This window comes from Physella acuta, unplaced genomic scaffold (genome assembly GCF_028476545.2).
Source record: "Physella acuta isolate Inbredline_101_S28 unplaced genomic scaffold, ASM2847654v3 ptg000991l, whole genome shotgun sequence".
Lineage (NCBI taxonomy): Eukaryota > Metazoa > Mollusca > Gastropoda > Physidae > Physella > Physella acuta.
The window spans coordinates 56,217-68,526 of record NW_026732508.1 but is presented as its reverse complement, the minus strand read 5'-3'; the positions used below and the strand labels follow the sequence as shown (position 1 = coordinate 68,526).

Here is a 12,310-nt window from a genome sequence, read left to right as displayed (position 1 = left end):
ATAAAATAAACCACATTAGGATAAAAAGCAGCTTTTATATAGAACAATAACCTATTGCGATTCGGTTAGTTACAATGTTGGTTACTTCAGTTAGTTTTTTGTTGGTTTCATATTGACGTATCTAGATTCACCCCTCCCCCCACCGACAAACACGGTTAAACTGGTCGTATGGTAGATATATTTCATAATTGATTGTTTTATCGGTTATGATTAATACATTTATTGTCTTTTTATTTTTTATTTTAACACGAGTCAGGCCCTAAAATGATTATGTTCAAACGAGAAAAAGCAACAACCTTCAGACCCAGCAAATTAAACGTTATGCAAGTAACGAAGATAGTGAATTTATGAATAGTTTTGTTGCATTACTTTTAGTTTTAACAATTGATTAAAAAAAATCAAACTTAAAATAGCTGTTGGGTGCAAATTAATATTCATTGTTAAAGAGTTACAAATATAAAAGAAAATTTTCATTCATATTATTTTGTCGTCAACTGTCTTGCAATATAAAATCTAATCAGACTAATTTTTTAAATTAAGTATATACGTGTACAAGAAGTTAGAGTGTGTATACAGTCACATTTTTGTACACTGTGGGCTGGAACTTGCGTTCCATGTAAAACAAAACATTTTTTTTTCGTTTAATGTCAAAAAGCTATTGAAAGATAGAAGAATATTAATTTTTTTTGCTCCTGCAGTCTGCACTAAATGTAACAAAATCTACATAAAAAAAAACAGTCTCAATAAGATAAGGGATAAGTTCATATGAACTGTCAGCGCTTACGTAAAATATGTTAAACTTTGGAAGTAGATCTAAAATGTATTATGCAACACCAAGGTCGTAACAAATATAGCTTGATTTTCAACACTCCGAAAAGGAAAGAAAAAATAAATGACGTACCAAATTATACATATATATATATATATATATATATATATATATATATATATATATATATATAAGCCTTTTATATGGGTATATAATTGGATGTATTTCTCGTGTATTAGAATAAAATATTTAATACAATTTAGTTACTGTCATTCATACCTCTAATAACTTTGGATAGTTTCCCCCTGTGATGGGAGATCACTCAATTAAAACACAAAATGTTATAACACAGGTTACCTTGACAGAGTTTTCTTTTTTTCAATTTGAATTTGTGACGCACACGAACGCTTCGTCTCAAAAGTATAAAATCAGTGAGAGTTTTCAACCTGAGGCTATACAAGATGGAAAAGTTGATTCGCTGGATAGACGTCACATTAACTTTTTACAGATTTTGTTTCTTTAATCAGAGAGATGCAATGGTCTGTTCTCTGAAATAAATAAATTGGGTTTAATAAAAAAAAATGAATTTTTGTAGCAAAATGAGTTGCATGGAGATTGTTTAAGACCTTTCATTAATAAATATGAATTGAGCTGTCTGAAGACAAAATTTAAAATGCACTGAAAATAAGAAAATTAAAAAAATATTTGCTTTCTTTCATAAAAGCTTTGATCGCTCACGAAATATTTTACATAATAGCGTTCACTAGATCGACCGGCTCTACGATTGTAAACAAAAAAAAACAGACGTTGCGAAATAAGTAAAAGATTGTAAAAAATATACGGATTGATATTGTTTCTGTTATTTAAATAAGATATATTTTGGTAAACTATTTCAGATTAGTCTTAATGAAATTAACTTTATTACTCATAGGGAGAAATAGTTGAAGAAAGTTCAACGTGTTTTAAAGATCGGAGTGTAGGAAAGTCTTGCCCTTGGCTGATACCACAAAAACAGGCCTCAAAATTCAAGTTCTACACAACATAGTCCGTGCAGTGATATGTATTTCATGGAGCTCATCAAATAACATAATCTTAGCCGAGTTCAGCCACACCGAATTCACCACCAACCACTAAGTCAAAATGTGGGTCCCGTGTCAAGTCGTGTGCTAATTATTATCAATGGTGTAAATACCACCATCTGGCATTAGAAACAGATCCAGATATGTAAAAACTATTTTTTTACCAACACAATTCTAACTGGTAAGTTTTAGTACCGGCTGTGTGTTGGTTCGTTTACATGGTTACATTAACCGTTGATTAGACTGGTTGTGAATATTGTTTTTTTTCTTCTTTATAAGTTTGGGATAATTACAGTTGTGTTACTCGAATTATGTCTAGATTCGGAAGATTTATTTTGTGTAGAGATTTTTTTTTTGTTTAAAAAATGTATGGACAATTCACATGGAAGTAAAATTTTAAAAATCATAAAAAGTCTAGTCAAACGCTAAATACATAATTCAAGTCCTGCATTGTCTTTTTAAATTAATTGGTAAAATTAGAAATGAGGTATCCAAAGACAATTAAATAAATCAGTGGACTAAAAGCATACGATACAATAGGTTATATTTTCGTATTGCAAAACATTTTTTTTATTTGCAGAGTACCAAGATGATCCCAGTTTTAGTTTTGGCGGTATCGCTTGTGGTCCAGACGACCTGGGGCGCCACCACGGTCCCCATCACCAACCACTGGAATGGAGGTTTCCAGGGCGAGGCTTGTATCCCTATCACGAAGGAGCTCAACGGCTGGAAGGCGCATCTGTCCTTCAGCCAGAATGTGGACAGCATTGAGGTGTGGGCGGCCACGGCCACCAAGGTCAACCCGAGGGAGTACCTCCTGGTGAATAAGGACTACAACTCCGTCGAACACGTCGGAGATAAACTCTGCTTCACCTTCATAGGACACACTTCCGGGGATATCGTGCCCGTGACGACCATCTACATCGAAGGTATGGGCGGGCCCGGGGGTGCGACCGCTGCTCCGACCCACGCGCCGGCTGCTACGACCCACGCGACCGCCGTCACGTCACCGCCACATACAGGAGGGGGCACTGCCACCAAGGACTACGGCGCTGCTCTGGGCAAGTCCATTTTGTTCTACGACGCTCAAAGGTAAGTTTTTTTTTTATCTAGAATAACTTTACGTAGGTTTAGAACAATCTTGTAATCTAGAATATATTACTGAAGTAGCAACTTCTGTTAGGTGCTAGACGCCATATTTTTATGTTGCAGATCTATCTTACGCATTTTAAAATCTTAGTTAGCAAAAAGTGGATTGTTTTGGTTTTTAATGTTGCAACAAACATATAATTGCATTAAAAAACAACTAAGATTGTTATTTTTTATGTGTGTAATTTAGAAAGCGTTTAGACTTCAATGCCAACCCCATGTTACCATCAACTTGCACGTAAATACTATCTGACATCATATTTCACGTGCACACATTGTTGAGCACAGGGACGCTACAACTCCTCTTCATCGTACTCGGTCTTTGGCCACTCCACAAAGATGAGACCATAACATTCCGGATGCTTGTTCTTCACTTTCAAATGAACTGTTCCTTGGGAATTCAATTCTAACATTTATCTTGTGAGAGAAGACATTGTTCTTGACATCTAGATTATACGATGAGAGTTGAAAGCTTACCTGGTCTTAATGTTGCGGGATTTAATGTTGTCATCGATTCTCCAATCATTAACGTTTCTTTGGTCTCAAGTGGGAGTTTCTATTTGCTGTTAACTCTTATCAACTCTGTTCCTTCCTCTGTTCCTTTAACTCTGTCCTAATCCGATTTCTTAGAGAGTTTGCTAACTTGGACTGGTCTTTCTGTTGTCGATGTTAGAGGAGGATGATGTCCGTAACGTTGGCATTGTTGCCTCTCGTATCATCATTACTGTATTCCCTTTGTCGGGATCTTCACGACAAGAATGATTGTGTATCTCATGATTATGGTCTAGTTTGGCCACATCTATTCCATCTGGCTTTACATCGCTACTTGGCTGGATTTGTAAATTTAATTTAGAGTTTGGTAATTCCAGGTCACTATTTTTTGCTACGGTTGTCAAAAGATGTGTCTGCACTCTTGCTTTCTTTAACACATGTCAAGGGCTCCACTAGATATGGATAATACTTCTCAAGCTCTCTTTGGTTAAATGACGTTTTGTTTTCTATAACAGGTTGTTTGTTTATGGGGCAGGGTTACTACTCCTACCACAAATTCCCATTCCATTCTTTATTTGGGCGTCGAATCTGCGAACGCAACACTAGCTGAGTAGTTTGCATTAACAGTTTATTGTTATTTAAAGGTCAGGTAAACTTCCGGCTAACAACCCAATCAGATGGAGGGGAGACTCTGCCCTCCACGACTGTGTGGTGGGGGGCTGGTACGACGCTGGGGACCACGTCAAGTTTGGCCTCCCCATGGCGTCGACGTCTACGCTCCTGCTGTGGTCACTGGTCAGGTTAGTTCCTTTTATGATTATAAGTGACTTTTTGGTTATCTTATTACTGCTGAGTTTAACTCAAGTCAATACAAATTAGAATGGTAATGTTGCATTTACTAAGAAAACATGATGCCTCTTTGATGTAAAAATGTTTTAAAAATATTCTTCATTAACGGTTTTTTTATATTTATATGTCAAATCCTCTAGGGTCAACAAGCCATACACTAGACATATTTCAGTACCTTTGTTAACAAAATCACGACCCTAAGATCACCCATTCACCGGTTCACAATCTAGCTCTAACCACAACATAATCTTTAACTCTTATGTTTGTCAATACCATACAAAATTATTTTACAAATGTCTGGATAACTTACACATAGACACTGCATTCGTCAGGTTCAAGGACGGTTACACCAAGGCCGGTCAGTTGAACCAGGCCTACGACATGATCAAGTGGCCACTGGACTATTTCCTCAAGGCTTGGAACCCATCGACCAAGCAGCTGGTCGTACAGGTGGGGGACGGTAACGCTGACCACTCCTTCTGGGGACGTCCCGAAGACATGACCATGGCGAGACCTTGTCAAAGCGTCAGCGCTTCCCACAAGGTAGGTCTAGATGGCAGAACTTTCGAACAACGTTGGCATTGTTGCAAGATTACGAGCATGCAAGATTGATGATTAAGCGTATTAAGCATTAGCACCGATGTATTGCGGAGCACTAGTATAAATTGCTCTGGTTCTATACCAGGGGTCTCCAAACTACGGCCCGCGGGCCGGATGCGGCCCGCGAAGTCCTCTCATCCGGCCCGCGGAGATCTTTTCGTCCAAGGAAAAATCGTTTGTTAGTGATTTTTTGAGGAACTTTTTCCAGAAAAATCAAAGACATGCCTGGAAGAAACTGGCCCCCGAACTGAAATTTGATAGTTAATGCGGCCCTCGGACTGAAAAGTTTGGAGACCCCTGTTCTATACGAACGAATTTTTCAATGTTTGCAATAGGCTCGAAATTTGACTGGTGTTATGAATATGTTATTTTGAGCGTTGATACATGGGATAAAACTTCGATAAAAGCTAAAACTAGTTTAGTGTTAGGACAATTCTTGTTTAGAGTAAAAATCGTAGCAGTTATAGCTTATGTTTAATACAAGTATATTCAAAACTTATAGTACTTGTCGATTTACAAATAACAATGCAATAATAAACTAAATTTAGACCAAGTATTTATCTAATTCCTACATTATTTTTATATGCAATCATATGTTGTATACTAGTTTGGATATGAACATATCAATCTAAAACGTTTTCTTTCGTAAGGGAAGTGACGTAGCAGCCGAGACAGCCGCGGCTCTGGCAGCTGGATCTATTGTGTTTAAAGCCAAAGGTGATACAGCTTACAGTACCCAGCTCCTTACAGCTGCTGAAAGTCTGTATGCTTTTGCTAAAGCCAACAGGTAAGGACATAACACACCATTGATGCTGTACACAGCTAGTCAAAGACCAATAGGATAAGTTCCTGCCTATTTTAAGCAACTTAACATATCGGCTAGTGCATTAGTCGTTTCTTGGGGAGGCGGGAAGGGCAACCGACCCGGGCTCCAAACCTAGGGTTCGCTACACAGGATTAAACAAGTTAATTAACAAGTCTAGTGACATTTAAGCGCAATTTCCTTAAGTTATCTAAAAATAGCTCTTTCGTAGCGTAAATCAAGAGCAGGGTTAGTAAAACCATTGGTTAGTTAATAAAACGTTTTTTATTAAAAAAAAATTTCAGTATTTTACATGTTTTATTTACAATAGAGTTACATGACTAAAAACCATTGCGCGCCTAGCTACCGAACGTGATGTCGCAGCCATTGAACGTAATGGCGCGTGTGGTGTGGTTGGATAAAAATGCCTACTAATTCGGTCCAAATTTTAATTAATTCAAAAAAAATTTTGTGACCAAACGAAAGGATATTTTTGAAAAGTTTCTTCGGCAATATTGTTCTAAATTATGGCAGGAATCGATTGATAAATGTTTCAAGTCGCTAAATGGTCTGGTTGCCGAGATATGGGCCAAACATTTTTTCGCGGTTTTTTGGCTTTTCCGGGAAATCCAGGAAGGAATTCCGGGAATTTTTTTGGCCCACAATCATCCTCGGAGCTTGCTTAACATATTTGCTTTGGAACTAGTCCTCGATATTGCTTCGTTGAGGAGGAGATACGACTTAAAGCTGCGGACACACATTCATCCATCCATTCATCCATCCAGAAATGACGGGTTAATAAATGCAATTCTCCAGAATGGAAATAGCGCTAAAAAATTAAAAAGCTCATTTTAAGCTGCATTACAGTGAAATGGACTGTTATTGAGCAATAGGGACCGCTTTAACCTTTTTTTTAAAATCAATTGTGTGACACCAAAATAAAAACTGTTAAGAGAAATTACAGGTTAAAAGCTCCCCAACCTTTCCATGGTGCTTTTTAGCACTTGAGAATAACTATATATAAATGAAGAAGATGTTAAATCATAAATAGACAGGGCACCAAAATGGGTCTGTATGCATCTAGCTACTCCACAAGTTTTATACTGATTGGCTGACTCAGAGAATCACGGACCTAGGGGAGGCGCAACAAACTGAAATTTTAAATGGCTGATTTAAAATATTCAGACATACTAGAAAGGTGATCAGAGTTTCTTCCAGGCACCTCTTCGGGGGGGGGGGGGGGGCGAATTTTTTTTATCGCCCCCCCCCCCCCAAAACGAAATGAAATTTATATAATTTATATAGAAAATATATACTTTTAACAGTGTCCGCCCCCCCCCCCCCCCGAAGAAAGTCTACCGCCCCCCCCCCGAAAATTTCAAGTGCCCCCCCCCCCTCCCGGAGAGAAAAGTCTGGAAGAAATACTGAAAGTGATACGCATATAATAAACATAAACTTAGCAACATCCATCCTTCAACAAACTATTTATCTACGGGAACATATAGCGGGACAACTCACTAACCGACACTGCCTCTACAGGGGCATATTTAGCGGAGCTGCCCAGTTCTACTCGTCCAGTGCGGACAAGGATGAGATGTGTGAGGCCAGTGCCTGGCTGTACCGGGCCACCAAGAACAACCAGTACCTGAACGATGCCAAGACATTCGTGGAGGATGCCTGGGCGTGGGCGCTCAGTTGGGACGACAAGAAAGGTCAGTGAACTTTCATGTGAGTGTGTGGTGGTGGAAGAATGGCATCTTTAGTGGTAGAGGGGCAATTAACATGTAGTCTGAGATATTTTTTTTCTGAGCTTTTTTGAATTATTTTCTCAGGTATAAATTGTTGGAAATATTTGTAGTTAGATATTCGAGCTAAGAACGAACCCAATCCTCTCCTTGATATTTGTTAAGTCTTTAGTTTGTCGTCATTGCGCAAGACACGTTAGTTACCTATTTGGGCTGATTGCAGGTATCTGAACTCGAGACTTACGTGTTGGCCGTTATACGCCCTTACCAGTCATCCTTCTATGCCACCATATATATTTATATAACAGCTAAGGTGGAGTACTATGCCTTGTACTTCTTTAAGTGCCACAAACACAAACCAAAAATTTGCTGAAGTTTTCCCATTAAACATTTAATCGATGCCGCTTTCGGCCCTTATCTTTTTGCCATCCACTCCTCTCACTCACAAAAAAAAAAAAAATAAATAAATAAAACATCTCATTTGATAAGTAAATCTTAAGCCACTGGCTCCGTCACACTAGCTGCAACACCATATAATGATAGAAATTTTTTCATGAAACACAGTTCTTAAGTTTGTATTTAGCCACTGTATTTAGACAACGCAGTTTATCACAAGATACCTTATTAACTCACAAAACACGTTTTTCTCTTGCTGCCTGCGTTTATGAAAAACGTTTTATCGCTTCAGCTGCCTATGTCACCGTATTTCTTTAAATAAAATGTTGTTATGCTCTAACTGCTTGTTTTACAGTGTCTCCTCATGTTAAATGTTTTATTGCCCTAGCTCCGTGTGTTTCCTGACATAAAATGTGTGTATCTCTAGTCGCCTGCCAACTAATCCTGTTCGAGGAGACACACACTGCCCACTACAAGGACGCCGTGGTTGGTTTCCTGGAAGCTTGGATGCCCGGAGGTGGAATCACATACACTCCATGTGGGTTGGCGTGGAGAGACAAATGGGGCGCAAACAGGTTGGTATTTGAGTTGGCAGGCTGGAAAAAGAATCGACCCATTTTGTTAAAGGGGGGTATTTTAGTTTAAGTAAGGGAAGAGTTGTTATTACGAAAAGAAAGTGTCTGCTTAATATGGGTGGAGAGTTAGCTTATTAGCTGTTAACTGGAATAAGGGTTAACCGTCGTATGAGTTGGAATATTTTTTTATATTGCAATATTTGTCAATTTGAAAAAAAAAAAAAATCTTTTTAAAAAAAAAACAACAACTGATGAACACTAGAAGCGACGGCCCTATATGGGTCGCAAGTTTGAGGAAGAGAAGACACTGTTGAAAAACAAAAACTATTTCATCGTATTTGCTATATTTTTAGACAAAATTTAATCTGAACAACGGAACGCTAATTGAAATTAAAAACCAAGAAAGGAAGCTTAAAATAGTTGAGAGGGAAAATTTTGGACCCTTTAAAATAGACACCATGGCCCTTAATCAGTAGTATGTTATTGGCTAACAAATTTATGGTTGGATGATGGTTCACGAACATTATCATTTGTGAGATATGTAAACATTTGTAGATGATACCAGACTGGTTGTGTTCCTTATAACAGGGGATAATGTTGGTGAAACTTGGTTTGTGTTATCTATGCAACTTATGTTGTTCAAAAGCTTTAAGAAGAAGAATTCATTAAAATAAATAGTAATGGAAAAAAACAATAACTGATGTTAAGATTGTATGTATTTGGCTGAGCTTTGCTTTTTTTTTTTCGTTTGCACGAACAGCATTTGATTTTTTATTTTTCAACATATTCAACTTATAATCTTTGCTTGCTGTAGAATTTTAGTTTTTTTTTTTACTTTAGAACCATTTTTTTTCCCTAAATTTGGCGGTCTTAAAAACCGAAAGCCCAATGTGTCTGCCTGCTCAACTCACCTCTTAATCCGCCACTGTAAAATATACTAACTTTCCCGTCTAGGTATGCCGGGAACACAGCCTTTGTGGCACTGCTGGCCTCAGAGGCCGGGATCAACCCCGCCAAATACCGGAAGTGGGCTGTCGAACAGATCAACTACCTCCTCGGTGACAACCATCACGACGGTGGATGTTACAGTTTCCAGATTGGATATGGATCAAAGTATCCACGTCAACCTCACCACAGGGGCGCGTCCTGCCCAGATCGCCCCGCGCCCTGTGGTCAAGCACAGTTGAGCGCCCCAGGACCAAGCCCTCAGACATTAACTGGCGCCCTTGTGGGAGGACCTGAAGCGAACGATAACTACCAAGACGTAAGGACAGATTACGTGTTGAACGAGGTAGCAACTGATTATAACTCTGGTTTCACTGGAGCTCTTGCAGGAATCGCCCATCTTCAAGCAACCAATAACTTACCTGCAACCAATAACAAATGCCGTTGTACCGCGTCTGGAAAATAAAGTATAAATACTTGTCAATTTCGTCTTTGAAAATTAAACAGTAAACGATTCATTGATTTGTTTTGAATTAATATTTCTCTGGCTTTGTTTATTGAATTTTAGCTGTTAAAATAATGTATTCTGGTAATAATCTGAGGAATAAAAATAAAGTTCTTTTTTACAATCTTTTATTTAACGCACTTCTTCTGTCGTTAATCTGTCGTCAGTCTTGATCGAAACACTCGAGCGAAATTGCAGGCACTTCTAACTGACAGATACGGTTTGTATTTGGTAAGTGGGTCAAGACATGAAGACAATGCAACATGACATTAAATTTGACTTAATTGGTTGCCTGATTAATATTTTATGAATGAATTAGAATTTTGGCCAAAGTAGTAGGCAGTCTCATCAAACTTTTCCGCACTATTAGACACGCGTCGTCACGTTCAATAGGGCGTCATCGCGTTCAATAGGTGCGTAATTGTTTTTAGTCATGCAACTCTAGTGTAAATAAAACATGTAAGGTACTAAAAAAATATTCATAAAAAAACGTTTTAATAACAAGTTTTTATGTAATAATGCTCTAAAAAGTAGAAAATAAATTATACACTACTATTTAAATAACAATAAATAAAAGCGTGGGTCTATTCCAAATTATTAGTAAAGGTAAAGCTTGTTATTAAAACATTTTTTATGATTTTTTGAAATTATGTAGATAAATAAAGATACGCTATTTTATATAAAAAGTGCATTTTCATACCGTATATATTTTTGGATACTTTTCTCTTGGTTTGGACGTTTAACTTATAACAGTATCATATTTATGTTCGGCATTACAAAATAATTATTATTACGTACTTTTTTAATGTGATTAGCAATACAACATAAAGTAAAATGTTTTATAAAAAATAAAACGAAAAATAAAAGAATTAAAAATGTGTGCTGAATTATAAAAATAAATCGGATTATTTCCCTTCTGTTTGCACTCAGTTAATTTTTTTTTAATTGTGTTTTTTGAAATCCAAAAGTTCTAGAAAATTTAATGTTTTTACAAAGGATTACACAAGCAGAAATGAAGTACTATTTGGCTTAGCTGATTTAGTAAGATAAGAAACATCGGTTCAGAATTATTTTTTTAAAACTCAGCCTTTGTATAGACCGATAACCTATAGTGATTCAACTAGTTATAATTGCGGTTACTATAATATTTTCAAAGTGAGTTTTCGTAAACGTAACTATAGTCACCCCTATCACGATCAAGGTCAAAGAACTCGTTATGTAATATATCTAATGATTTTTATTTTCAATTTTTCCCGATTAGGTTGAGAAATTTGGTCTTAATAAATCTAAACCTGCGTCATTCGCTAAATGCATGTGTCCAACAAAAAAAAATTAAAAATAAATTTAAAAAATAAATTTAAAAAATCCTCTGGAACCACATTTTAGGTTTAGATAAGAGAAAAAAACGTAATGCAGTTAAAAAGTGATAGTAAATGTGTAAATAAGTTCAATGTTTGTAGTTTCAAAATTTCCAAATAGAAAAATCCGTAAGGTTTTCATGTTAAAATTTGCGTGTTTCTAAACCAAATCATCAATTTGATGTGGGTTTTTATTTGAAAAATTTTGTCCATGACTGATTAGGAATTTATTTTAAAAATCAAACTAATTAAACCGAATATCTGAAAATTATGATCGTATATATGTATATACGTATATACGTATATATGTATCTTTAGAGTTGTCGATAGTATGTGGACAACATTCTTTTCTCATTTTTTGTCTGATCTTTTTAAAATTAATTGAAATCTTGATTAACTTTCTAATGACGCCACTGTTAATTATAAGTGGATGTGTTTCGCTAGGTATGTGTTTCTGCACATTAAAAAAAAACACGATGTACGACAACACATTGTTAACAAAAAGGAGAGTATGTCTATTGGCACGTAATTGTACAACATATTACTTGTTTAGTCCGTGCATGCAAAATGTGTAAAAACATTTCGAATCATAATTTTTTTTTAATCTGTTGCTAACCAAAAGTAGATAGATAGAAGAGCTTTGTTTTATCTATTTGCCTACAGCTTGCACTAAATGGTAACACATTCTACATTTTAAAGAGTCTCTCATAGATAAGGGATGAGTTCTTACGAACTGACTGTGCTTTGGTCAAATCTGTTAACCATTGATAGTGGATCTCAAATTATTTAGTCAGTCGTATAGTAAGTTCAGCTTTGATTCTAACTATCTCAAAAGCACAAAAAAAAATGTTAAACACCATTAATCAAGCAAATGGAAAAGCAGAAGGCAGAGAAATGCAGTGGACACTTTGACACTAATGGTGGACTCACCGTTTAATGCCCCCATTTACTTCTTAATAATAACCTGGGTTAGACATTGTCGCTTTTTTTCTTCTACAAGTACCTATAAGTTTTTGCACCTGACTACACACACACACATATATATA

At 36.6% G+C, this 12,310-nt stretch overlaps 1 protein-coding gene across 3 annotated transcripts; it reads left to right on the top strand.

Annotated features, from left to right (window-relative positions):
• Positions 1-1,951: 1,951 nt before the first annotated feature.
• LOC131954364 (endoglucanase E-4) lies at positions 1,952-9,919 on the top strand. 3 transcript variants are annotated; one of them, XM_059317985.1, is made up of 8 exons: positions 1,952-2,029; positions 2,429-2,940; positions 4,134-4,289; positions 4,671-4,881; positions 5,589-5,725; positions 7,280-7,452; positions 8,309-8,456; positions 9,411-9,919. In XM_059317985.1, the coding sequence occupies exons 2-8, from the start codon at positions 2,438-2,440 to the stop codon at positions 9,865-9,867; spliced, it is 1,785 nt and encodes a 594-aa protein (XP_059173968.1). In that variant the 5' UTR covers positions 1,952-2,029; positions 2,429-2,437; the 3' UTR covers positions 9,868-9,919. The 3 variants fall into 3 exon arrangements, with proteins under 3 accessions (XP_059173968.1, XP_059173969.1, XP_059173970.1); XM_059317986.1 differs by lacking the exon at positions 1,952-2,029 and adding an exon at positions 2,034-2,094; XM_059317987.1 differs by lacking the exon at positions 1,952-2,029 and adding an exon at positions 2,034-2,097.
• Positions 9,920-12,310: the final 2,391 nt, after the last annotated feature.